The 25,694-nt window shown below is 46.4% G+C and overlaps 1 protein-coding gene across 1 annotated transcript in view; it reads left to right on the top strand.

Annotated features, from left to right (window-relative positions):
- The window catches only part of LOC144511023 (uncharacterized), an 85,604-nt gene that overhangs the window by 38,367 nt on the left and 21,543 nt on the right, over positions 1–25,694 (top strand). The window contains exons 7-14 of the mRNA XM_078240997.1: positions 4,669–4,812; positions 9,485–9,610; positions 10,216–10,344; positions 11,975–12,060; positions 15,669–15,774; positions 16,671–16,754; positions 19,332–19,447; positions 20,445–20,522. Of these exons, the coding sequence (XP_078097123.1) occupies positions 4,669–4,812; positions 9,485–9,610; positions 10,216–10,344; positions 11,975–12,060; positions 15,669–15,774; positions 16,671–16,754; positions 19,332–19,447; positions 20,445–20,522 (869 nt within the window). The remainder of the gene's footprint in view (positions 1–4,668; positions 4,813–9,484; positions 9,611–10,215; positions 10,345–11,974; positions 12,061–15,668; positions 15,775–16,670; positions 16,755–19,331; positions 19,448–20,444; positions 20,523–25,694) is intronic.

The following is a 25,694-nucleotide window of genomic DNA, read 5'->3' as shown; positions in this document are numbered from 1 at the left end:
TCGTTATCCACGGCTGGTTCTCCCTTTTCTTACAATCCTTGTTTTTTGCTGGAATATATTTTTGCTGAGAACTGAAAAGGATCTCCTTAAAAATCCTCCACTGTTCCTCAGCTATCCTACCTGCCAGCCTGCTCTCCCAGTCTACCTTAGCCAATTCATCCCTCATCCTATCATATTTCCCTCTGTTCAAACAGAGGACACTGGTTTGGGACCAAACTTTCTCCTCTTCCATCTGAATCAGAAATTCGACCATATTGTGGTCACTAGACCCAAGAGGGTCCTTCACAATAAGATCCTTAATTCTACCTACCTCGTTACACAATACCAGATCCAAAATAGCTCGTTCCCTCGTCGGTTCCGTAACATGCTGTTCAAGGAAACTATCCCGACAGCATTCTAAGAACTCTTCCTCCATTCCACCCTTACCGACTTGAGTCTGCCAGTCAATGTGCATGTTGAAGTCCCCCATGATTATTGCCGTTCTGTTTTTACACGCATCCCTTATCTGCTTGTTTATAGCCCTCCCTACCTCAACATTATTATTTGGGGGCCTATATACCACACCTACTAGTGTCTTTCTCCCTCTACTATTCCTCATCTCTACCCATAATGATTCCACGTTTTGTTCCTCAGAGCCTATGTCATCCCTCAGTACTACCCTGATATTATCTCTTATTAATAGCGCGACCCCACCACCTTTTCCTTCCTGTCTATTCTTCCTAAACGCCTGATACCCCTGGATATTCATCTCCCAGTCCTGGTCACCTTTCAGCCACGTTTCTGTAATGGCCACTAGATCGTACCCACTCGTGCTGATTTGCACCATCAACTCATTTACCTTGTTCCGAATGCTTCGTGCATTCAGGCAAAGTGTCCTTATTCCAGCTTTTATCTGGACCCGCTTTGATGAGTCGCGAACACCCTCTCCCTCTACTCCCTTATCTAAATTACCGCCTTCATTCACTTGCACCCTCTCCTCTACCATTAATTTTGTAATTCCCCTTACCCCTGCATCCTCCACCCCATCAATTAGTTCCTTGATCCTAGTCAACTCTTCTAGCTCCCCTCCCCCCAACCTATCTAGTTTAAATTCTCCCCAGTAACCTTAGCCAACCTACCAACCTACTGTCCCTCTGGATCCTTTTGTATCTCTCTCCTCTTACCTTAAACCTGTGCCCTCTAGTTTTAGACACCTCTACCTTTGGGAAAAGATGTTGTCTATGCCCCTCATTATCTTATAGATCTCTATATGATCACTCTTAAGCCTCCTATGCTCCGGGGGAAAAAGGTCCCAGTCTATCCAGCCTCTCTTTACAACTCAAACCATCAAGTCCCGGTAACATCCTAGTAAATCTTTTCTGCACTCTTTCTAGTTTAATAATATCCTGCCTACAATAGGGTGCGAAGGAGCATTGCTCCGAAAGCTTATGGTATTTGCTACCAAATAAACCTGTTGGACTTTAACCTGGTGTTGTGAGACTTCTTACTGTACAATAGGGTGACCAGAACTGTACATAGTAGGCTTACATTAACACTGCAATGAGGTTACTGTGAAAATCCCCAAGTCGCCACACTCCAGGGTCTGTTCGGGTTCACGGAGGGTGAATTTAGCACGGCCAATGCCCCTAACCAGCACATTTCTTTGGACTGTGGGAGGAAACTGGAGCACCTGGAGCAAACCCACACAGACATGAGGAGAATGTGCAGACTCCACACAGACAGTGACCCAAGCCGGGAGTTGAACCCAGGTCTCTGGTGCTGTGAGGCAGCTGTGCTAACCACTGTGCCACCCATAAGGCAACCTGCCCATTCCTGGTATCGGCCTAGTAAACCTTCCTGAACTGCTTCTGATGTATTTACATCTTCCCTTAATCAGACCTATACCATACACAATATGCCAGACGTGGTCTCACCAATGCCCTACAACTGAAGCACCTCCCTACTTTTGTAATCAATTCCCATCACAATAAACAATAACATCCCAGTATCTTTCCTATGTACTTGCTGTATCTATATTCTAGCTTTTTGTGATTCGTACACTAGGACACTCAGATCCCTCTGTACCTCTGGGCTCTGCAATTTCAACATTTAGATAATATTCTTCATCCAAGTCATTCCTATAAATTGCAAAGAGTTGAAACCCCACCTCTGATCCCTGTGGCCCTCCAAACTTCACATCCTGCCAATCAGAATAAAACTCATTTATGCCAACTCTCTGGATGGGATTTTCCAATAATTTGTCAGAGTGTCGGGCCCTGACTGAAAACCGGCGTGTATCTCCCCGGGCGCACAGCTGAGCTTTCGGACCAGATCTTCAGCCACTCTGAAAAAAGAAAATGTGGTGGTTTATCCCGTCAGTCTAGTGGGATGGGGCCGGATAGAACCGCGTGGCCGGCTTCACGGAGATCAGGGCGTCCCGATCAGCACTGAAGTTAAACTCCCCCCACAGATACAGAGGACCCTCCCCTCCCACAAGCATTAAGGTGATTCCACCCCACTTCTCACCAGCTGGTTGAATTTAAAATCAGTTAAATAAATAAATTTAGAAAATTAAGCCAATCTTAATAATGTTGACCATGAAACTATCATCAATTATAGAATCATAGAATCCTACAGCGCAGAAAGAGGCCATTTGGCCCATCGAGTCTGCACCAACCACAATTCCACCCAGGCCCTATCCACATATCCCTAAATATTTACCCACTAACCTATGCATCCCGGGACACTAAGGGGCAATTTAGAATGGCCAGTCAACATAGCCTGCACATCTTTGGACTGTGGGAGGAAACCGGAGCACCCGGAGGAAACCCACACAGACAATGTGCAAACTCCACACAGACAGCGACCCGAGCCGGGATTCGAACCCAGGTCCCTGGGAGCTGTGAAGCAGCAGTGCTAACCACTGTGCTACCGTGCCGCCCCACCAGAACAACAAACCTGGTTCATTAACATGACTAAGGGAAGGAAATCTGCTGTCCTTACCTGGTCTGGCCTACCTGTGACTCTTAACTGCCCTCTGAAATGGCCTAACAAGCTGCTCAGTGCCAGGGGAATGAGGGATGCGGCCTTGCCAGCAACACCCAGATCCCATGAAAGAATAAAGAAGAAGAAAAATGGAGAACTGGCAGCCTTTTTACCTCTCTCCTTGTTTTCCAGTGGCAATAAATGTCGTCAAAGATTAAACTGGCGGAATTGTTTGATCTTGCCTGTTTTACATCATTGCAGAAAGCCAGCAGAGACACACGGGCCACAGTTAAAAGTTCGCATCCCACAATGAGAGCAATCCTTTCTTTGAAAAGTGTGGATATTTAATAGCGAGGAAAGGTTTGAGGGATATGCGGGTCTGACAGTTTTGACACGCTGGAAGAACAGAATCAGGGCGGCACGGTGGTTAGCACTGCTGCTTCACAGCGCCAGGGACCCGGGTTCAAATCTGGCCTCGGGTCACTGCCTGTGTGGAGTTTGCAAATTCTCCCCGTGTCTGCGTGGGTTTCCTCCGGGTGTTCCCACAGTCCTTCCTCCCACAGTCCAAAGATGTATGGGTTAGGTGGATTGGCAATTCTAAAAACAAAAATTGCCTCTTAGTGTCAGGGAGACATGGGCTTACAGGGATAGGGCCTCTGTAGGATTGTTGTCGGTGTAGGCTTGATGGGCCGAATGGCCTCCTTCTGTACTGTAGGAATTCTATGATTCTATGAGATGTTCATCATCGCACAATGTCACAGTGTTTGTGAGCAGAAAATTACAACTTTAGGTTTTATTAGGGCTGCTAGAATTTATCAAACATTTAGGTGCCATCCCAGTCTGCTGCACAGATAGAGTTATAATGATGCTTTTACTACATCAAGAATAGTCTGGTAGACTGAAAGATCTTACAAAAGATTCCTGCATCCATGATTCTAGTGCTATTATCAAGGCTGTGATTGCAACGGGGCCGGGGGGTACAGAGGAAGTCACCAGGATGTTGCCTGGGATGGAGCATTTTAGTTTCAGGAGAGACTAGATAGGCTTGGATTGTTGAAGGCTCAGGGGGGACATGATTGAGATGTGTAAGATTATGACAGGGTGGGTTGTGTTCCCCTTGTTTGTGCGGCCAATCACGAGGGTGCATAGTTTTAGGGTAAGGGGGCAGGAGATTCAGAGGGGATTTGAGAAAAAATCTTTTTCACTCAGAGGGTGGTGGGAATTTGGAAAGCATTGCCTGGGAAGATAGTGGAGGCTGGAAACCTTTAAAAAATATTTGGAAGAGCACTTGAAATATAAAATTCAAGGATATGGAACAAGTGCAGGAAAACGTGATTAGCGCTCCTTTAGTAGTAGATATTGTTGGTGCAGACTCAATGGGCCGAAGGGCCTTTTCTGCGCTGTATGACCCAATGACTTATGCTCCAAGTACCAGCTTCTAATTCAACGGGAATCTGTGTGCTTTGGAATATTGATGGTACAGCTCTACTCCACTGTCCCATGGTCCAGTGCCCAGGGGCAATGGATCATCCTCACACTACAGCACCGATCTATCAGAGCTTCACTAAAATATGTAAGTTAGCGATGAAGAAACGAACTGTGCGTCCCTGTAATCGCTATTTTTGAATAACTGTCAAAACACTTGCGCTTCAAAAGTACACAGCAGAACAGGATGTGTGACTTGGGTGCGTTGTTTTTTGTCAGAAGTCTCTCTTAGTAGATGCCAACAAGAGGCGGGAGGAAATGGAAGAGCTCCGAAAGACATATCGCCAGTCACTGGAGCAAGTGAAAGAGAAGGACCAGCAGATTGAGAAGGCACAAGCTGAAAACCAGATCCTGAAGCTGAAGGTAATCAAAGCTCTGAGGCATCACTTACACATGGGGTGACGTTTTAAACAAGCCTTAACAATAGATACAGGACCCACCCTGTTACTGAATTAACAAATATTGTATTCGATACTCCATTGAATTAAATGGTGAAAAATCGTGTACAATATTGGGAAATTGATACTAAATATCGCACATGCCCCATGGAAAATTGTGGGAGTGTGCCAGTCTTTTCCTATATATCCCCCTGGTAGTTGAGGCCTCACTCTCTGGATCACACATTCCTCTGATTTATCCATTTACTCTCTTCGTTGTTTCTGGCCACACACGGCAACCCTCTAAGTCAGTGAGTTAAGCTTTTGACCCGAGTTTTTTCCTGTCTGTCGGCACACCCGAACCCTTTCTTTTACATCAATACCAGATATTGCAGCAAATCGTCATTAGTGGTGTGATGGAATTAACATAATTGTATGCGGAAGTACGCTGAAAGAGGCTATTTCAGTACATAATTGGCGATTATCAGACTCTGACCTTCTCCGTAGTTTAGGCAGTTTAAAAAACGACTCTTTAAAATTTGTTGATAGGATGTGGGCGTCACTGTCTAGGCCAGCATTTATTGCCCAATCCTAATTGCCCCTGAGAAGGTGATGTCAAACCACTGCAGTCCGTAGAAAAAGATGATGGGGCGGCACGGTGACACAGTGGTTAGCACTGCTGCCTCACAGCACCAGGGATCGGGCTTGATTCTGGCCTCGGGTCACTGTCTGTGTGGAGTTTGCACGTTCTCCTCGTGTCTGCGTGGGTTTCCTCCGGGTGCTCTGGTTTCCTCTCAGATTCCAAAGATGTGCGGATTAGGTTGATTGGCCATATAAAATTGCCTCTTAGTGTCAAGGGAATTAGCAGGGTAAATACCTGGGGTTACAGGGATAGGGCCTGGGTGGGATTGCTTTCAGTGCAGGCTTGATGGGCTGAATGGTCTTCGTCTGCACTGTCGGGATTCTCATGGAATCTATTTCTATGGATTTTACGGATTCGCATGTCCTGAAACTGTAAAATTCCACCCAAAGTCAACGGATCTTTCCATGTTCTGCCCCTCGCCCCCTCCGATTCCCGTGGTGGAAAGGGCGGTAAAATTCTGGCTGATATCTTTTTAAACGATGATGCCAGTCGCTCACAAGTACCTTTCTTTCAAAATGTACGTTAGTGCCATAAGTTGTCTTTTGCTTCTAACTATTGCCCAAAATCATTGTTATTTAACATTAGCATCAATGCAGCCACTTTCAAAGCACAATGAACCTTGAGGTTGGCATAGGCTGAAATTGTAAAGACACACTGATCGTTAAAATGGCTCAAGTTAATATTTACCTTCTAGTCGGAGCTGTGAGGCAGGACTTTGTGCTTTGCATGAAGTCGCTGCACTGATTATTCGAAACACTGGCAATGGAACTTGCAAGCTGTCATTTTACTACTGATTGGGCAAGAGGGGCTAAATAATGAAGGTGAAGTCATAAAAGTTCAATAATTTCACACTAAACATCTGTAAACATGTCACAGAGCTTCAGAAATATACTCAGACATGAAAGGTTAGCAAATGCACTCAGCTAGAGTGAGGTGAAATTCCAGGCCCAAATCTGCATTCCTGGCTCATATTGTGGTCATTATTATAATTTGATTGTAATCATGTGGTCTTGATGTCAGGATCCTGAAGCCTGCAGTAAAATCCAACTCTGTGTCTTGAGAATGCTTGTCTGTGTGTAGAATAACTTAGTAAGAAGTTTAACAACACCAGGTTAAATTCCAACAGGTTTATTTGGTAGCAAAAGCCACAAGCTTTCAGAGCCTTAAGCTCCTTCTTCAGGTGAGTGGGAATTCTGTTCACAAACAGGGCATATAAAGACACAAACTCAATTTACAGAATAATGGTTGGAATGCGAATATTTGCATTACTCTGTAAATTGAGTTTGTGTCTTTATATGCCCTGTTTGTGAACAGAATTCCCACTCACCTGAAGAAGGAGCTTAAGGCTCCGAAAGCTTGTGTGGCTTTTGCTATCAAATAAACCTGTTGGACTTTAACCTGGTGTTGTTAAACTTCTTACTGTGTTTACCCCAGTCCAACGCCGGCATCTCCACATCATGTATAATAACTTGGCAGAGAGCAGAAATGTGGCACAGTGGTTAGCACTGCTGCCTCACAGCGCCAGGGATCCGGTTTCAATTCCAGTCTCAGGTCACTGTCTGTGTGGAGTTTGCACATTCTCCCTGTGTCTGCGTGGGTTTCCTCCGGGTGCTCCAGTTTCCTCTCACACTCCAAAGATGTGCGGGTTAGGTTGATTGGCCGTGCTAAATTGCATCTTAGTGTCAGGGGGATTAGGAGGTTAAATATGTGGGGTTACGGGGATAAGGTCTGGGTGGGATTGTGGTCAGTGCAGGCTCGATGTGCTAAATGGCCTCTTTCTGCACTGTAGATTCTATGAAATGACTGTTTCAGGCACTCGGTCCACCTGTACTGAGAAACCTTTGCTTTTATGCTATTGTCAGAGGCGTGGACTGGAAGCACCTTGTTTGCTGATCGGGGTTTCCTCTCTCTTGGACAGGAACTTAGGAGGATAGCAGGAGGAGTAGGCCATTCAGGCCGTTAGGCCATTCAGGCTGTCAGCCCTTCCCCACCATTCAATACAACTATGGCTGTTCATCCACTTCAATGCTTGTTCCTCACACTATCCTCATATCCCTTTTATGTCATTGGTATTTAGGATTCTGTCAATTTTTGCTTTAAACACATGCGATGACTGAGCTTCAAAGGCCTTTGGGATTAGAGAATTCCAAAGATTCACAACTCTCTGTGTAAAGAAATTTCTCCTCATCTCGATCCTAAGTGAGCTTTCCCCTTATTTTGGAATTGTGTCACTTTGGTTCTAGACTCAAACCAAGAGAAACATCTTGCCGGCATCTACCTGGCCAATCTCCTCAAGTATTTTGTAGGTTTCAATGAGATCACCTCTCATCCTTTGAAACTCTGGAGAATACAAACCCAGTTTGCCCAATCTCTCTTTGTAGGATATTCCCACCATCTAGGGAACAAGTCTGCTGAACCTTTGTTGCACTCGCTCGATGGCAATAAGACCCTCCCTAAGGTAAGGGGACCAAAAACCATCCATAATACTCCAGGTGTGGTCTAACTAAGGTTCTGTACAATTGAAGCAAGACTTTGATACTCCTGTATTCCAATCCTCTTGCGACAAAAGCTAATATACCATCAACTTTCCTGATTGCTTGCTGCTCCTGAATGTTGGCTTTCAGTGACAGGTAGTCCTGAAACATTGGCGGTTTGCTGCTGATGTCAGAACTGCAGTTGACAACAATGCAAATACTCTACAAGATAACCTTTGAACAAACATCATGCAAAGAGCAAGACTCCCTCTACAACTGCAGTGCTTAGATTGGAGAGTTTTAGTGATAATGGGCAGCTGATCTATTCCATTCGATCACAGTGGAAGGATGTTCTAGTGGACTGCCTCTGTGTTGAGTACAGCAGTACAGGCACTGTTCTCCCCGCTTCAATGCAATGCTTGCTCACACGTGATTCATGTCTGCTTATGTTGAAGGGGCTGAACCCCGAGAACACTAGGTAGCTGTGTCAGGATCTAAATTTAAATGAGCTTTAACACAAACAAGCCTTTAAACTAGAAAATGTCTTCAGGTGAATCTATAAACAATGATGGGTTTCCTGATGTAATTTAGTAAACAGAGTAAACTGGAAGAGCAGCTTCTGATATCTGAATCCAGAGACACCCAGATATCCTTATGATTATCAAAGAGGTTTGGTTGCAGTAGCATATACAATTTCCTTCCCCCACTGTCTGTGGGACACTGTGTCCGCCACGTGGTCTGAACGCCTCACTCCCCCGAAGCAGCGTATTTGCCATGGGTCCTTCAAGGGCCGTGGTGGAGAAAAATGAAAATCCTCGCTCCTCCCTCATAGTCATGGAACCCACGGCGCCGACTCCGGTCGCCAGTGTTAACTCTGAGACTATCAGGGAGGTAGCTCCAAAGAAGTCGCATTGAAAGGCAAAAGCCACAGGGACAAAATAGGGTTTATTGAAGAACTGCACTCCTCGCACTCCAGCCCTCGAGTGGCTGTAGGGGCGGTTTCCCGGGCAGGTCCGCCCTTGCCCCAGGTCACCTGACCCATCCTCTTAAAAGGGACTACACCATGCATACATAACAACTTACTACTCACTGGCGGGCATCTTAGTGCAGCTATTTAACCAGTGATATCAAATGGGGCAGCTTCCCTCATGTTGAGTTTGTCTTGGAGGGTGTGGCCACATTCTGAGGGCGATTCTCCCACCCCGCCACGTTAATCTTTTAGCATGGCGGGCCGGGAGAATTGTGTGTCAGTCGATTCATGGGATTCGCGTATGTGTTTCCGCCGTGCGCGAATCTCCCAGCGCTGGACAGTTTTCCCGCGAATCCAGCACTTAGAACCTTTTGAGAGAATCGCAACCTCGGTTTTCTTTTGGTCAAAAAACCTGTCCCATTGTTTCTGTTGCCCCCCCCTCCCCCCCTCATCTTTCCCTCATCCAGTTAAAAAAAAAATGTTATTTACATCCATCAGATCAACATCAACTAGTAATTCATATTGAGTTAAATACTTCAGTTCTGTATTTATTTCTTGTCTCCTATCACAGATAGAATCGTCTCAGGAAGCCAATGTCAGTGCAATTCGAGATATGACCAGGAAGCTCTATAATCAGTATGAAGCTAAGCTCAAAGAGACCGAGCAGCAACACCAGGCTGAAATGGAAGCCATCCAGGTATGTACGGCCACTGTGCTCCCGTTTCCTGTTTCTGGGAAAAAAGTGCAGATATCCTGACAGGGGGTCTTCGTTCTGACTTGGTACTTGCCAATCTCCATTTTGAAATAGGTTATGATTATTCAGACCTGCCTCATCCCCGGTACCTAATGATCACCCACCTTGTCCTGCCCTTCCACCTCAACAAGACTCTGGGATGATGAAGGTCCTGACTTTTGAAAACCGGGTGAGGAATCTTAATGCAAGTGCATTAAACACCAGTATGATACGGTGGCACAGTGGTTAGCACTGCTGCCTCAGAGTGCCAGAGACCCGGGTTCGATTCCAGCCTTGGGTCACTGTCTGTGTGGAGTCTGCACGTTCTCCCCGTGTCTGTGTGGGTTTCCTCTGGGTGCTCCGGTTTCCTCCCACAGTCCAAAGATGTGTGGGTTAGGTTGATTGGCCTTGCTAAATTGTCCTTTAGGGTCGGGGCGATTAGCAGGGTAAATATGTGGGGATAGGGCCTGGGTGGGATTGTTGTTGGTGCAGACTCGATGGGCTGAATGGCCTCCTTCTGCGCTGTAGAGATTCTATGATAACATTTTGATATCTTTGTTTAAATGAAGTCTCGAATCAACCAAGCCCATGAAGAACTGGAAGAAGCCAACAAGAAGGCGGCGGCAGCAGAACAGAAAATAGCAGAAAGGGACCAGAGGATTCAGGAACTGGACCAACTCATTGCTCGAATGGTGGAGGTATTAACTCTCATTATATTTTTGTTGAGTTTTCTGCTCCTGGTGTCGAGGAATGAGATGCCTTTCCATTTCGGCACCCGGTGTCGGTACAGAGCTTGGGCATAGTGTGAGCAGATGCAAAGTGAAGGCCCAGTGAGGTGCACTAAACCCCAATGCCAAAGAGAATCTCATCTTCCCATCAGTCCAATATTTTCCACTTCCTACGACAATCCTAAATCCGGAGGAGTGAAATACACACTCAAAAGCACTGGGGCTGGAATGTTACGGCCGTTCACGCTGGTGGGATTTTCCTATCCTGCTGCAACGAACGGAGATTTGGCTGGGCGCCAAAGTCAGGAGTGTGATGGAATACTCTTCACTTGCCTGGATGTGTGCAGTTCGCTTGATACCATCCAGAACAAGGCAACCCGCTTGATTGGCACTCCATCCTTCACCTCCACTCACACCATTGACGGACAGCGGCAGTGTGTACTATCTCCAAGATGCACTGTAGCAACTCACCAAAGCTCCTTCAACAACACCTTCCAAACCCACAACCTCTACCAGCTAAAAGGACCAGAGCAGCAAATGCAAGGGAACACCATCATCAGCAAGTTCCCTCCATGTCACACACCATCCTGATTTAGAATCATATCGCTGTTCTTTCCCTGTCAGTGGGTCAAAATCCTGGAATTCCCTCCCAAACAACAGTGCGGCTGTAGCTGCACCACATGAACTGTAGCTGTTCAAGAAGGTAGCTCATCACCACCTTATCAAGGGCAGTTGGAGATGGGCAATAAAAATGCTGGCTAAGCCAGTGACACCCAAGTCCTGTGAAACAATAAAAAATATTATACACCATTCAGGATGTGAATGTGACCCTATAGCTAAAATAGTCCAGGTCTCAAATTGATGACTAGGGATAGACTGTTGCCCACAACAAACTTGTTAAACTAAAATTTCCTGTGCATGTCTTAATGAAAGGCCAGCTATTGCAGGGTGGGACACTACCAGTAAAATTGCATCACAACATCATAGAATCTCTACAGTACAGAAGGAGGCCATTTGGCCCATCGAGCCTGCACTGACAACAATCCCACCCTATCCCCGTAACCCCACATATTTACCCTGCTAATCCCCCCCGAAACTAGGGTCAATTTAGCATGGCCAATCAATCTAACCCGCACATCTTTGGACTGTGGGAGGAAACCGGAGCACCCGGAGGAAACCCACGGGGAGAACGTGCAAACTCCACACAGACAGTGACCCGATCCGGGAATCGAACCTGGGTCCCTGGCGCTGTGAGGCAGTAGTGCTAACCACTGTGCTACCGTGCCACCCGAAATGAGTCAGTGGTGTTGGCAGAGGAGAGAAAATCTTGGAGCAAATGACAGGTGAATGTTTTTCTATTTTGTATTTCTATAGATCTGAGATCTATAATATTTATCCATTGGTACATCGACATTTGACACCTTGAATGACATAAGTATTTAAATATCAATCAGTGAACTACTCAAGCAACTCAATTGCATTTTACTTGATTAAGATGTGGCTGAGCTTTGGGTGGTACAAACACTGTTGGTCACATTCTATGTAGTTGGCTGTGATGAAGTAACTGAATTCTGAACCAGTGTCTGATGTTCTGTTATAGGAGCGTCACCTTTTACAGCAGAAGTTACAGGAACAGGAACAGCAGCTGAGACAGAGAGACAGACCAGACTCGGGAAACATCAAAAGGTGCCTTTAAATAACATTTGGTGAAAAACATTGTTCACAGGTCACAGACGTGTAATACATTCTCACAATTTAATTTTATCTATTGTTACAAGAAGGCCAGATTTTTACCGCCCTGCCCGCCACGGGAATCAAAGTGGGCGAGAGGTGAACCATGGAACGGTCTGTTGACCTCGGGCGGGATTTTACGGTTTTGGGTCGAGCAAGGCCGTAAAATCCCGTCCTACCTTTTTGCACGTTTAATTGTGTAAACAGTTCTGTACGAATGAATTCTTAGTACGTTACCATGAAGATTCTGCCACTCCTGGCAATGAACAGTAATATTTAATCCCTCACACTTACTGTTGCTCCATCGTGAAGGAATGTTAAAGTGGCATATGCCTTGGTTTTTATTGTCAACCAAGCCAAGTTTAAGAGTAGGGAGATGGGCCCTGGTTGAGCATTAGGTTGCCATACAATGGTGGCGATTCTCCCATCCCACTGTGCTGCTTTTGTATAGGCAGCCATTTCGTGTACTCCTCGCCGAGTGTCACGGCCTCCGCGATTCTCCGAGCGCCGAATTTCTGGCACCGTCAGCTCTGTGCCAGAAATCGGCACGATAGAATAATTTATTTACATTCTAATTTAAATGCTATATAAATGCCATTAGTGGGCCTGGGACTGAGATTTTCAGGCCTGCTAGCCTCTTCCCCACTCTGCCAGGAGTGTTTCACTCCAGCGGGGTTTAGTGTAACTCCCCACTTGCGGGGAGCTGGTGGCCCCACCCCGCTGGAGTGAAGGGGGGGGCCATCGAGGTCCCCCAGAGGGGCAGGCGGCTGGGGGGTGTCCCCAGGCATTACCATCTTGGCAGTGCCAGCCTGGGGCCCCCCTGGCATTGCCCAATGGAGTAAGAGGTTTAACAACACCAGGTTAAAGTCCAACAGGTTTATTGGTAGCAAAAGCCACACAAGCTTTCGGAGCCCCAAGCCCCTTCTTTAGGTGAGTCTCACTGTGAGACCAAGCCCCTTCTTCAGGTGAGTCTCACTCTTCTTACTGTGTTTATCCCAGTCCAACGCAGGCATCTCCACATCGTTGCCCAATGGCCCAGTGGACATCTTGGCATTACCCATTGGGCATCGGGCATTGCCAAGGGGTGGGGCCTGATGGGGATCGGGGCCTCTGGGGGGCGATCGATGGGGGTGGGGTATCCCGCTGCTGCTCTGCATTTGGGCTGAGTGACAGAAGTCACTCAGGGAGGCCAGCGATCGGGGTTGGGCATCAGGGTGGGGAGGGGGGGTCAGTCCGCTGGGGGGGTTTGGGATTGCGAGGGGGGGGGGGGTGGGGGGAGAGTCGGGGCTGTTGAGGGGGGCAATTGGGAGATCGGGGCTGTGGGGAGGGAGCACATCAAGGCAGGCTGGGGATGGAGGAGGGGAATCGAGGCTGGCCCAGGCATGTTTTGGGGGGGCCAGCGATTGAGCTGGCCAGCGATCGGGAGGCAGGCAGACAGGGGCGACTGCGCATGCCCCGATCTCAGTGCTGTCAGATCAGCGCATGCGCAGTGGCCCACTCAGTGCGATGCTGCCGGCCTCTCCAGCGGGAATAGGCCCCGCCCACTGATTTTTCACATTATTCATGCCAGGGCACTCTGCAGTGCACGGAATGTGGGAGATCCATTTTGAAAATCCCGCTGAAAGAAACAACGGGATTTACTCCAGTTTTTACAGAGGTTTTATAAAGGGTGAACTCACATTATAAAGTATCTTATCCTATCCTTGAGCCTTTCCAGCATGCAGTCACTGTTCCGTAGGTAAATGAAACAGTCAACATGCATGTAACGACCCACAACCATCAATGTTATGCATACTCCAGTTAATCTGTTTGTGGTCCCAAAAGAGAAGATGCTGAAAAATCTCAGCTGGTCTGGCCACATCTATAAGAAGAGAAAAGAGCTTTTTTTCTCTCCTTACAGATGCTGCCAGACCTGCTGAGACTTTCCAGCGTTTTCTCTTTTGGTTTCAGATTCCAGCATCCGCAGTAATTTGCTTTTAATCTGCTTGTGGTGGTGTTTATTGTGGGAGAATGTTGGCCAGGACCCTCGGAAGACACTTTGGATAGTGCTATACTAAGAAAAACAATCAGTTACTGCCATTTAAAAGGCAGATTTGGAATGCGTTGCAGATTGTGATTTGAGCTTTGTGTATCTCAACCCAATTGCTGGTGATTATGGGGCTTTAGCATAACACTGGCCATAATTTTGCATTAATTGATGGACACAGAATGGCAGACACTGTGAAGTGGAAAAATAAATTTACTCAAAATGTTCTCTTTGTTGTTGAAAGAAAACTCAATCGAGCAGTTAGGACAGTATAAGGAGAGCTTTATTTGAACATCTGGTGAGATGGGTTGGTTCTGGCTGAGAGGATTGAGATACGTCTCATTTCCTTATACTTGAAAAAATACAAAACATAAAAAGGGTGTCAGGATGGTGGCACCGTGTGTTTGAACTTATAGAATATGGAGTGTTAGCTGGGTCAGAAATTTAGATAATTCCGTTACCTCCAGGGAATCAAATCAACATCAGGGAATGTCTCCGCATGGAAACCTTCCTGTGGGAATAAAAACCTTTTCAAGGGAAGGCAGTCTCTCTTGTAGGAAAACATTGCGGAGGATGCGCTGGCATCCCCGCAGCGTGTTTCCTGGGGTAGGAGGCAGCGTGACATCCCTGGGGGTGTGCTGTCGGCAGAACCAGAAGATTCCGCTGGTGTGAACAGCTGGAGAATTCTGGCCATTGTTTCTGTGTCTCTCACCATAGAAACCCGACAGTGCAGAAGGAGGCCATCGACAACAATCCCACCCAGGCCCTATCCCTGTAACCCCACATATTTACCTCGCTAATCCCTCGAACCTACGCATTCCAGGACACTAAGGGGCAATTTATCATGGCCAATCCACCTAACCCACACATCTCTGGACTGTGGGAGGAAACCGGAGCACCTGTAGGAAACCCACGCAGACACGGGGAGAATGTCCACACAGGCAGTGTCCCAAGCTGGGAATCAAACCTAGGTCCCTGGCGCTGCGAGGCAGCAGTGCTAACTACTGTGCCACCGCGCCACCCACAATCCTGCGAACACAATTTCTTTCTTAAGCGAAAATAACCTTTCTTTCTCTTTCTGTCTCTCTTTCCTCGTCTCTCCTTTCTCTCCTCTCTTTCTCTGTCTTTCCTTGCTCCCGCCTCTCGCTGTCTCTCTCCCCTTTCTCTTCAATCTCTATCTCCTTTCTCTCTCTCTCCTCTTTGTCTCTCTCTCCGTTTTCTCTCTCTCGCCTCTTCTCTCTCTCTCTCCCCTTTTTCTTTCTCCCCCCATTTTCTCTCTCGCCTCCTTTTCTCTCCTTTTTCTCTTCCCCCCGCTTTCTCTCTTTCTCCCCCACCCCCCTCCCTCTCTCCCCCCCGCTCCTTGGGAATTTGCCTATTGAGTTTCACTATTCGTGATCAATCTTATTGTACTCACTCCAGTAATGCTGTGGAATGTGGGGGTAGAGCAGGGGCACGCTTCACCAGCGGACAGATTAATGGGCTCATGGAATCCTCCGCATCATTTGACACCATTTCTGTTAATCCCGGCCTGTGTCAGGTCCCAGAAACTGGAGGAGGAAGCTGCCAGTCTGCGGGAAAGAATTCGGCACCTGGACAACATGGTACACTGTCAACAGCGGAAAGTCAAGCAAATGATTGAAGAGGTGAGCAGAAGATAGCTGTTTATCAGTTTGAATGATTGCTGCCTCACCTACATCCATAAACTCTGCAGAAACAGTTTTAACGATAGAATGAAGTGTGTTTTATCTTTGACATCAAATTATTCACAATACATTTTCCATTGAATCTTTAAGAGAAACAAGACTGAGTGCCTGTTGATGGGGTCTGAGTTGTTACACAACACGGGCCTCACTATTTTCATTACAAATCTCCAATTAGCTGAGGGGAGATCTCATTTATTAAACAGATCAGAGTTTAACGTCACTGATATGCCAAATTAAAAAGACTGGCTTCTGCGCTGCTCATTTAACGACAAGTAGTTTGTTCCTTTCCAGAGGAAGCTATGTCACATGCAATAGCCAAGGTAGTGAATTATTTGAACTAATTGTGAGAAATTGAGTTTTTTTCCACTCAACACCGCTGTACCACATTTGGTTTTACAGCTGTCCTGAGAGAAAATGAGGGTTTAGTTAGCCTGAGGCTACGGCTGTGGCCAACTGGCCATAAGGAGGAGCCAGATTTCTGTGCTTTAATGTAACGTTCCTTATCTTTTTATTGGGCATTGGAAGCTTGACCACGTTGATTGCATTTACGTCATCCTGCAAGTATTCAGCGGCTTCTGGCACTGCTCCAAGTCACTTATTCACTCAAAGACCAAGGATAATTATTTTAATGAATAAAGCATTTCTGTATTTGTACACTTGAACAACTCTGGGGCATTCCTAGCGAAGGTATGATTTGAGTCAGTAGGAATGTTTGGCTTGCTCCCACAACTCGTAGAACAGCACCCTCTGCCGAATTGGATATCCTTTCTCCAAAGAGTAACAATGAGTTGAACTCATTTATTAAAAACCTGATTTTTCCTTCTCGAACCGTACAGGTTGAAATTCTGAGGAATAAAATTCAACAGAAAGATGCAACAATCGAGGACTTAATGGAAAGGATTTCATTTTTGGAAGCTGAGGTAAGGGTTTAATTTTCAAGCAAAGACAGCGGGCGGGATTTTCCAGCCACGCTCGCCCCGAAACTGGAAAATCCCGCCCGAAGTCAACAGACCTTTCCATGGTCCCCATCCCCTCGCCCGCTACTTATTCCTGAACCTTGTGCAACAGATGATTTTTAATATCCAACTATCCAATAGCTGTACTTAAATACTAAAACAAAAGCAAAATTACTGTTTAATTTACCCCTTTAATTGGGCAGGGAACTGGTCTCCATAACGACCAAAAAACTCAAAGGGCGGGATTTCCTGACCTCGTTGGCCCCGAAATCAGAAGATCCTGAGGTCAATGGACCTTTTCATGGTCCGTCCCTTGTCCACTCCAATTCCCATGGTGGGTGGGATGGTAAAATTTGCCCCAATGAGTGAGTAACCTCTCCAGCGCAGCGCACCCCCCCCCCCCCCCGCCCCCCCCCCCCACCCCATTTGGGGCAGGTTTGGGACCCAGAAACAATCTTTGCCCCGTTCTCCGTCCTCAAAGTGAAAACTCAACCGATGCACCTTTAATGGGAGTTGGACACAAGATACAGATGAGCTGCTTTAACCAAGGTACAAACAACATAAAATGGCACCGTAAAAACAATAAAAATGTGTCAATGCTGTAAGGTTATTAATTAATGTATTATAATACATGGAACACATTAGAATGATAGGGAGTGGGATAGCTTGATCTTGATTTCGGAAAAGGTTCGGCACAACATCTTGGGCCGAAGGGCCTGTACTGTGCTGTACTGTTCTATGTTCTATGTTCTAATATATGCTGGTGGAATTCCTTGCATAATGAAATTTGAGTTGACTACATAAGTAGGCAATAAAAGCAAATTACTCCAGCCAACTCCAGCGTGATGTCACCACCAAATACACTTTCCCTTCACTCCCTCTGTCTGCATTCCGCAGAGACCATTCCCTCTGGGATAACCTAGCCCACTCCTCCACTGTACCCAACACCTCTCCCATCACCCATGGCACCTTCCCATGCAATCACAGAAGGTGTAACACCTGCCCCTTTACGTCTTCCACGCTTATCATCCAAGGTCCAAAACACTCATTCCAGGTTAGGCAGCCTTCAACCTGCGCCTCTTTCAATTTGGTCTATTGCATTCGCTGCTCCCAATGTGGTCTCCTCTATATCGGAGAGACCAAGCGTAGACTGGGTGATCACTTTGCTGAGCACCTTTGGTCTGATCTTGGTGTTGCTTGCCATTTTAGCACATGGTCCTGTTCCCATGCCCACATGTCTGTCCTTGGCCTGCTGCAATGTTCCAGTGAAGCTCAACGCAAACTGGAGGAACAGCACCTCATCTTCCGGCTCGGCACTTTACAACCTTCCGGTCTCAACATCGAATTCAACAACTTCAGATGATTAGCTCTACCCCACCTCCACCCCATTGTTTTCATTTTATTTAGTTTTTATTTTCTTTCCTTATTTTTCTTTCCCCCCGGCTCTTTCCCCCTATTTTATCTCCCCTTTTCTTACCTTTTCTCCCCCTTTGCTTCCCCTTTCCCCCTTCTTCTGAATTTTACCTCTCTCCCACCCATTCCCCCCTTCCCCCACATCTTCATCTGTCACAGCTTACCCTCTGATTTCAGCTTCTCTGCCGTTTGGCCAGTCCCACCTTTTATTCTCTCTACGGGCTGCCATGAGCAGCCTTTCCCCTGGTTTCTGTGGCTATGACTCATCCTTCATTCCCTCACCCTGCAGTATAAATATCTCCCACTTTCGGTGCCTTTTAGCTTTGACAAAGGGTCATCTGGACTCGAAATGTCAGCTCTTTCCTCTCCTTACAGATGCTGCCAGACCTGCTGAGATTTTCCAGCATTTTCTCTTTTGGTGACCTAAGTAGGCGATCTTGGCTTGCAAATCTATTACTGCAAAACTTTAATTTAATGGTGGTTGGGGGGAATTTTTCCCATTCTTTCTCACCAGCGGGATCTTCCAGTCCCACCGACAGTGAACATCTGGGTTTCCCAGCAACGAGGGGTGGATTCAATGGGAAATCCCACTCATAGTGATGGGACCAGAAGACTCTGCCACAGGTCAATGGGCTGCCTCCCATCACCGAGAAACATGCCGCTGGGGGCCTGGTAAATGCCCCCCATTAGATTTCAATAGTGGATTGGGCACATGGTTGAATTCTGTATATGAAATGGCAGCACGGTGGCACAGTGGTTAGCACTGCTGCTTCACAGCGCCAGGGACCCAAGTTCAATTCCAGCCTCGGGTCACTGTCTGTGTGGAGTTTGCAGGTTCTCCCCGTGTCATTGTGGGTTTCCTCCGGGTGCTCTGGTTGCCTCCCACAGTCCGAAAGACGTGATGGTTAGGTGGATTGGCCATGCTAAATTGCCCCTTAGTGTCAGGGGGACTAGAGGAATTATGGTATATGCATGGGTTATGGGGATAGGGCCTGGGTGGGATTGTGGTTGGTGCAGACTCGATGGGCCGAATGCCCTCCTTCTGCTTTCTATGATTCTATGAAATGTCCATACATAATAAATGTTTGTTTTATTCCCTGATGTATTAATGGTGCATTTAATTCATAGAATAAAGAATTGCAGGACAAACTGGACTATATGATGTCTGTGAACCAAGAAAAAACAATGGAAACCAGGGAAGTGGAGACCAAGGATCAAGCGGTGTCATGTGATATCCCCATCAGGTAATATATATATAAACTCCTCCTCTTATATTCTGTTGATCTCATTTGCATCTGAGCCAAAAGGCCGAGATGCCGCTTTTAAAAATTGCTTCATATGAAAATGAAGCTTAAATGCAACCCAATGGCCACGACCAAGTGCAGCATCACCAGACCACACTTGATCTTAGCCAAAAGGCCTTTTCAATTATATACACAATTCCATTTTGAAAGATCTGCTTACACTTTCCTTCCAGGTTGTGCCCTGCAGATCACAACTCACTGTGTAAAGGAAATCCTCCCCTCCCCTCTCATTCTTTCAGCACTTACCTTAAATCTGGGACTTCTAGATGCCAGCCCTCCTGTCAGTGGAAACAATTTCTCCTTTATTTACTCTAACAGAACCCTTCAGCATGTTAAACACTGCCATTAAATCTCCTCACAGAGCAAGCCAGAGTAGAAAAGGCCCGGCCATCATATAGTTTCTCTTACAACACCAGGTTAAAGTCCAACAGGTTTATTTGGAATCACGAGCTTTCGGAGCGCTGCTCATTCCTCAGATTGGCTCACCTGATGAAGGAGCAGCACTCCGAAAGCTCGTGATTCCAAATAAACCTGTTGGACTTTAACCTGGTGTTGTGAGGCTTCTTACTGTGCCCACCCCAGTCCAACGCTGGCATCTCCACATCAAAGCTTCTCTTGTAACTTTTTTTGTGGAGTTGGGGGAACAGGAGTGCTCCTCTGGATACTACAAAGAAAGTATGGTCTCCCCCTGCTCCACTCTCCTCTCTGACAACAAGGCCTTTCCGGAATCCCCCTCCCCATGACTTACTTCCTGCCCGGTATTATGCTGCTACCTAATGGTTGGCAGCTTCTTCCTGACAGTCACAGATGGCAACGGACCAGGAACATGTTGAGGAAGCCTACACCAGGAGGGTTCGCCGCCTGTACTGGGGGCGTTCTTGCTTTACAGGTCTGAAAGCTAATGACTTTATCCCTTACATTTTCGCTGGTTCTACAGGATTACTCCTGTGACAAGGAAACAAACTGCAACAACACCGTACATGAGGCTGATGGAATTAAGTGCCCCGAAACAGACGCCATGAATGTGCTGCCATTTTTTGCAATATTGATAGTCGGTTGGGTGTGTGGAGCTGCCCACAGCAGCAGCCTTTGGCCACTTGGGTCAGAGCTGGTGCTGCTTGGAACTGGTGCGGCACCAAGATGACTTCTTTATCAAACAAGTGCAATCCCATTAAAACTGAAGGATAAAAGGCCTCTGTACTAATCCACTCATGTCAGGCAAACTCTATTTTACAAGTGAGTTAAACAAAATACAATGCAGTATTTATTATTGATATATATTTTGTATTACAACATGTTCATGTTTATTTAGGAACTGTAGTCAATTTTATAAATATATATGTGTGTGTTTATATGAATATATGTGTGTATATATGTCGATGGATATGAATACATATATGATTTGTAATTATGGGAAAATGCACAATCCATGAAGTGGTATTACAAAATAATTCTCTATGTTCATGGACTATAAATGTGTACCAACAAATAATATGTTACTATCCTATACGTTGTTGCCTCACATTTAGCACTGCAACTGTATGTGACAATGGCAGAAAGGTCAGAGTTGCTCTCATTCATTACTATTAGAATTGGATATTAAATATGGAATTTAATTTAAGTTCTGCCTAGAACCATGAAGTATATAATCTGATGTAATGAAATGTAATATTGAATGAAATCTTCATTAATGGAACAGAAGTGAATTATGTATAAAGATTGCCAATGTTAGGTACGAACAACGTTATTGGAAACCAGTTTATTTGAAATTTCACCATTTTGCATTCTCCACAACAAAAGGGAGAGAAGAAAAAACTGAAAAGAATGAGCAAGAGCGGAGGTTTGATGATCCAAAGTCTTTCAAATCACCGGCTTTTGTGTAACTGTAGTTGAGAGCGGCTGTAGTTGTGGGTGGCACAGTGGTCAGCACTGCTGCCTCACAGCGCCAGGGACCCGGGTTCAATTCCCGGCTTGGGTCACTGTCTGTGCGGCGTTTGCACATTCTCCCCGTGTCTACGTGCGTTTCCTCCGGGTGCTCCGGTTTCCTCCCACAGTCCATAGATGTGCGGGTTAGGTGGATTGGCCAAATTGTCCCTTCGTGTCAGGGAGATTAGCAGGATAAAGGTAAATTCCTGGAGTCATGGGGAAAGGGCCTGGGTGGGATTGCTGTTAGTGCAGGCTTGATGGGCCAAATGGCTTCTTTCTGCACTGTAGGGAATCTGTGATGCTATGAGAGACTGAGCCTGGGTATGCCTCCCTTCTTTGGGTAGGAGAATATTGTGATTTGACTGTGTGGGAGGAAGGATTTGGGGCAGGACTGATTACAATGGGTCTTCAACCCTTTTTCTGGTTGTGCAATATTCCATTTGGACGTGGGGACAGGCTCTCTTCAGTAATGGAGCTTGAATCCAACAGTGTCACCAACAGTGTTGGATTGGCCACTAGAGAGGTCAAAGTTCCAAATCGTTGATCAAAATGAAAGATACTAGGTGAAAAGCACTGGGAAGTTTCAGTACAGCTGCCATCAGACAGAGTTAACCTCAAACTCATCAGAGTTTCTGGGCCACCTGGTTTAGGCTAGATTTGAACTGAGGTGGGCTTATTATTTTGTTAGACTCACTGAGTAAAGATGAGACAAAGTAGATGTAAATAAATATTAATAACACGTAGCAAAGCAGAAGCAAACTAAAACTGGACCTAATTCTGAATCCACCTGTGTTAACCCCTCTTCCCAACAAAAACAGCGCACGTCCTTCCGGCTGTTAGCTCAATGGAGCCCCTGTTTAAATGGATATTATCAATAGTAGATTCTGCTGTTTGCTAACATTTGACCATTTTTCTCATCAGTACCAATTAAAGAAGTCTATCATTCTTAACTGGCTGTAACGTGCCCATGTCTCTCTCCTGGGAGCTGTTTGCATTCAGTGTGGCGAAGTCTCTCATGTAACTTCATACATGAAGTGAGTGATGCACGTTATCACACATGAGGCTTGAGATGCTCGGAAATAAAGGCTTTTATTTGCTGTACAACGAAGCTACTAATTATATACACGATCCCAGACTGAGGGATCCCAGACAGAGCAGAGACCTTTTATACCTCTCCCAGGAGGCGGAGTCTGACTGGGATGTACCACAATAACTATAATACAAGGTGTAACAGCCCAACCCTAACCCCAACAGCAACAAGTAGAACAACCCATCCCTAACCCCAACAGCAACATATATACATACTTGTAGTACTGGCCAGACCCTGGCTCAGTACTATCTAGTGGGAACCAACGATGGTTCACCACAGTGAGAAACTGTAATTCAGGTACCAGTGAGATCCAGCTGAACTGGAAGGGAAGTGAACACTGGTTTAAGGTGAGATTCAATGTGGCTTGGAGCAGCTTTGGGATTTTAAGAACTTCCATTCAGGTAAATCATGGAGTCTAATCCCATTTATTGGTCAGCTGGGGTTTTTACTGTGTTCCGGATCAATCCACACTCAATAGTCGACTTAAAAAAATCAGGTTTAATTCGAGTTTAAAACCACACAACCCTTTATTTTATCTGATTAAGGGAAACGATTGTATTTATAGAGCACCGTTCACCTCCCAAAATACTGCACAGCCAATGAGATGCTTTTGAAATGCAGTCATTGTTGCAACATAGGATACGCAGCAGCCAATTTGCACACAGCAAGATCCCACAAATGTAAGAGGTGCGATCTTACTGGCCGTTCACACCACGCTCCCGCTGTAGCCAAGTCAGAGAATTTGGCGCCCAGTCAGATCTTTGTTCACTGCAGCGAGATGGGAAAATCCCGCTGGTGTGAACGGCTGTAACATTCGGGCCTATGACTCTCTGGGTGAGATTTTATGGCCTCGCTTGGGAAATTCCCACTTGAGGTCAACAGAGTTTTCCGTTGTCGGACCCTTGCCCGCTCCGATTCCGTGGTGACCAAGGTGGAAAAGTTCCGGCCTATATATATATATATTCGTGCTATGGTGGACTGATAAATCATTCACAGGGCACCGGGAGAATTTCCCTATCTCTTCAAACAGTGCCACCCACCCGAGAAGGAAGACGAGTCTTTGATTTCATGTCTTATGGGCTCAAGTTTTCCTGGGGCTTGAACGTGTGACCAATTCAGAAAGGAGAGTGCTACCGCTGAGTGAGGGCTGAAAGTTTGCTAATTCATGGGGAATAATCTGAATCAAGGCATGTTGGTTGGGCTTTGCCTAATGCTGAAGCCACAAATTTAAAAAAATAAAGGCACATAAAGTTGAAATCCACCAGCTTCCAGGATGCTACGGGGCCACACAGATCTAGAATTCATCATTGGGAAAGTTGATGCATCACTAATGAGGGTAAACAGAGGAAGAGCAACTATATTTTTTGGGAAAGCACATTAAGCATTATCTTCCCAAGGTAGCATAATCAACATTTACACCCACAAGGAATAACAACAGGTCGATGCGGTTAAACTGGATGTTTCCAGTTTCAGATTAAAACAGACGTGTTTCTTCATCATGGATCACATAAAACAACATCGCTATTTCCTTTTACATGAGTTCCATGTCACTCTCGGAAGAAACCAAATCCTCTGTGTGTTATTCCAGCTTGTATGCTGATGTCACACCGCCTGCTTCATTGCTCCAGTTGCAAATTCTACAGCTGGAGAGCGGGAAATGAAAATAAGGAAATCTTTCCACCCTTCACATTGTTATATTCTCTAAAAACAGGTGGACTAGCTGTTAATGAACGCTGGAAATCTCAACACACTCACTTGTTGTCTAGGCATCCATTTCATAGAGGAACACATGCAGAAACTTCCCACCAAATTCCTGATCAGTCTGTACTAATTAGGCAGCAGGAACAGGTGCACATTAAAATTTCCCACCAAACTGCTAATAAATCTACGTTAATTAGCCGGAAGAGTGAGGATAGATTAATTCAAAGCAGTGGCAGGAGTTCACCAGAGTTTTCCTGTCAGACTTTAAAGCTTGGGCCTATCTTGTCAGGCTGGTTTGTGGGCCTGCTGTGCAATCGTTCAAATTGTTGGATTGGTGCCCTGGCATCGCAAAGACTCCTGGCGCTCCACCCTGCCCTGGCTCCAACGCAATTTCCACCTGCAGATTTATAAATTGGACAAGAGTCATGTTCACAGCCCAATTTGGGGCATCGGACGCGGGAGGGAGTCTTGGCTGGTTCGAGAAAGAGCCTAATTTATAGGGCAAATGGCAGCTAAAGTTGCTCAGACTGAGCACAGCCCAGGGCAACAGGTAGGGATGGTCCCTGTGCCAGGGTAGTCCCTGTGGCAGAGCAGTCCCTGTGCCAGGTTAGTCCCTGTGCCAGAGCAGTCCCTGTGCCAGGGTAGTTCCTGTGGCAGAGCAGTCCCTGTGCCAGGGTAGTTCCTGTGGCAGAGCAGTCCCTGTGCCAGGGTAGTTCCTGTGGCAGAGCAGTCCCTGTGCCAGAGCAGTCCCTGTGCCAGGGTAGTCCCTGTGCCAGAGCAGTCCCTGTGCCAGGGTAGTCCCTGTGCCAGAGCAGTCCCTGTACCAGGTTAGTCCCTGTGCCAGAGCAGTCCCTGTGCCAGGGTAGTTCCTGTGGCAGGGCAGTCCCACCCACCATCCCAGCGTTCAGATGAATCTCTTCATGTCATGCTGGAAGCTGTAACAGCCACAGGAACATTCAATTCCCTGCCGGTATTGGGCCATAACCTTTGCCCTTGACTTGGTCAGCACTGCGCCCCCTCTCTCTTCATTGCTCCTCTGCAACTTGTTGATGCAATCAACTCTACGTTCCTTCTGCTGCTGACACTGAGAGCCATCTCCCAGTCTTTCAGGCTGGTGTCCCAATGCCAAAGGTTGTCTGCCGCAATGAGAACACCTCCTCCCTCACGATGTGTTGCTGATGGCACGTCGATTTGGAGGAAGATGCCAATGAGCTCAGTAGGCGCCTTTGGTGATCCATTTAATAAGTGCATTCTGCCTCTGGTCACCCCCTATGAAAATCCAAATGTGCCACTCTTGCATCAGGAAACCAGTGTGTTGATCTGGCGGATGAGTTTCGGTGACCCCCACCCCCCACCCCCCCCACCCCCCAACAGCCTTTGAAGGTCCAGCCCCATGTCTGTAACTATCATTAATATATTGTAATTATTCCCTTTTGGTTTGTGATGATTACACCAATATAAGTTTAAATA

This window comes from Mustelus asterias, chromosome 24, assembly GCF_964213995.1.
Source record: "Mustelus asterias chromosome 24, sMusAst1.hap1.1, whole genome shotgun sequence".
Lineage (NCBI taxonomy): Eukaryota > Metazoa > Chordata > Chondrichthyes > Carcharhiniformes > Triakidae > Mustelus > Mustelus asterias.
Note: the sequence above shows the minus strand (reverse complement) of the source record. Positions and strands in the feature narration are given on the sequence as shown.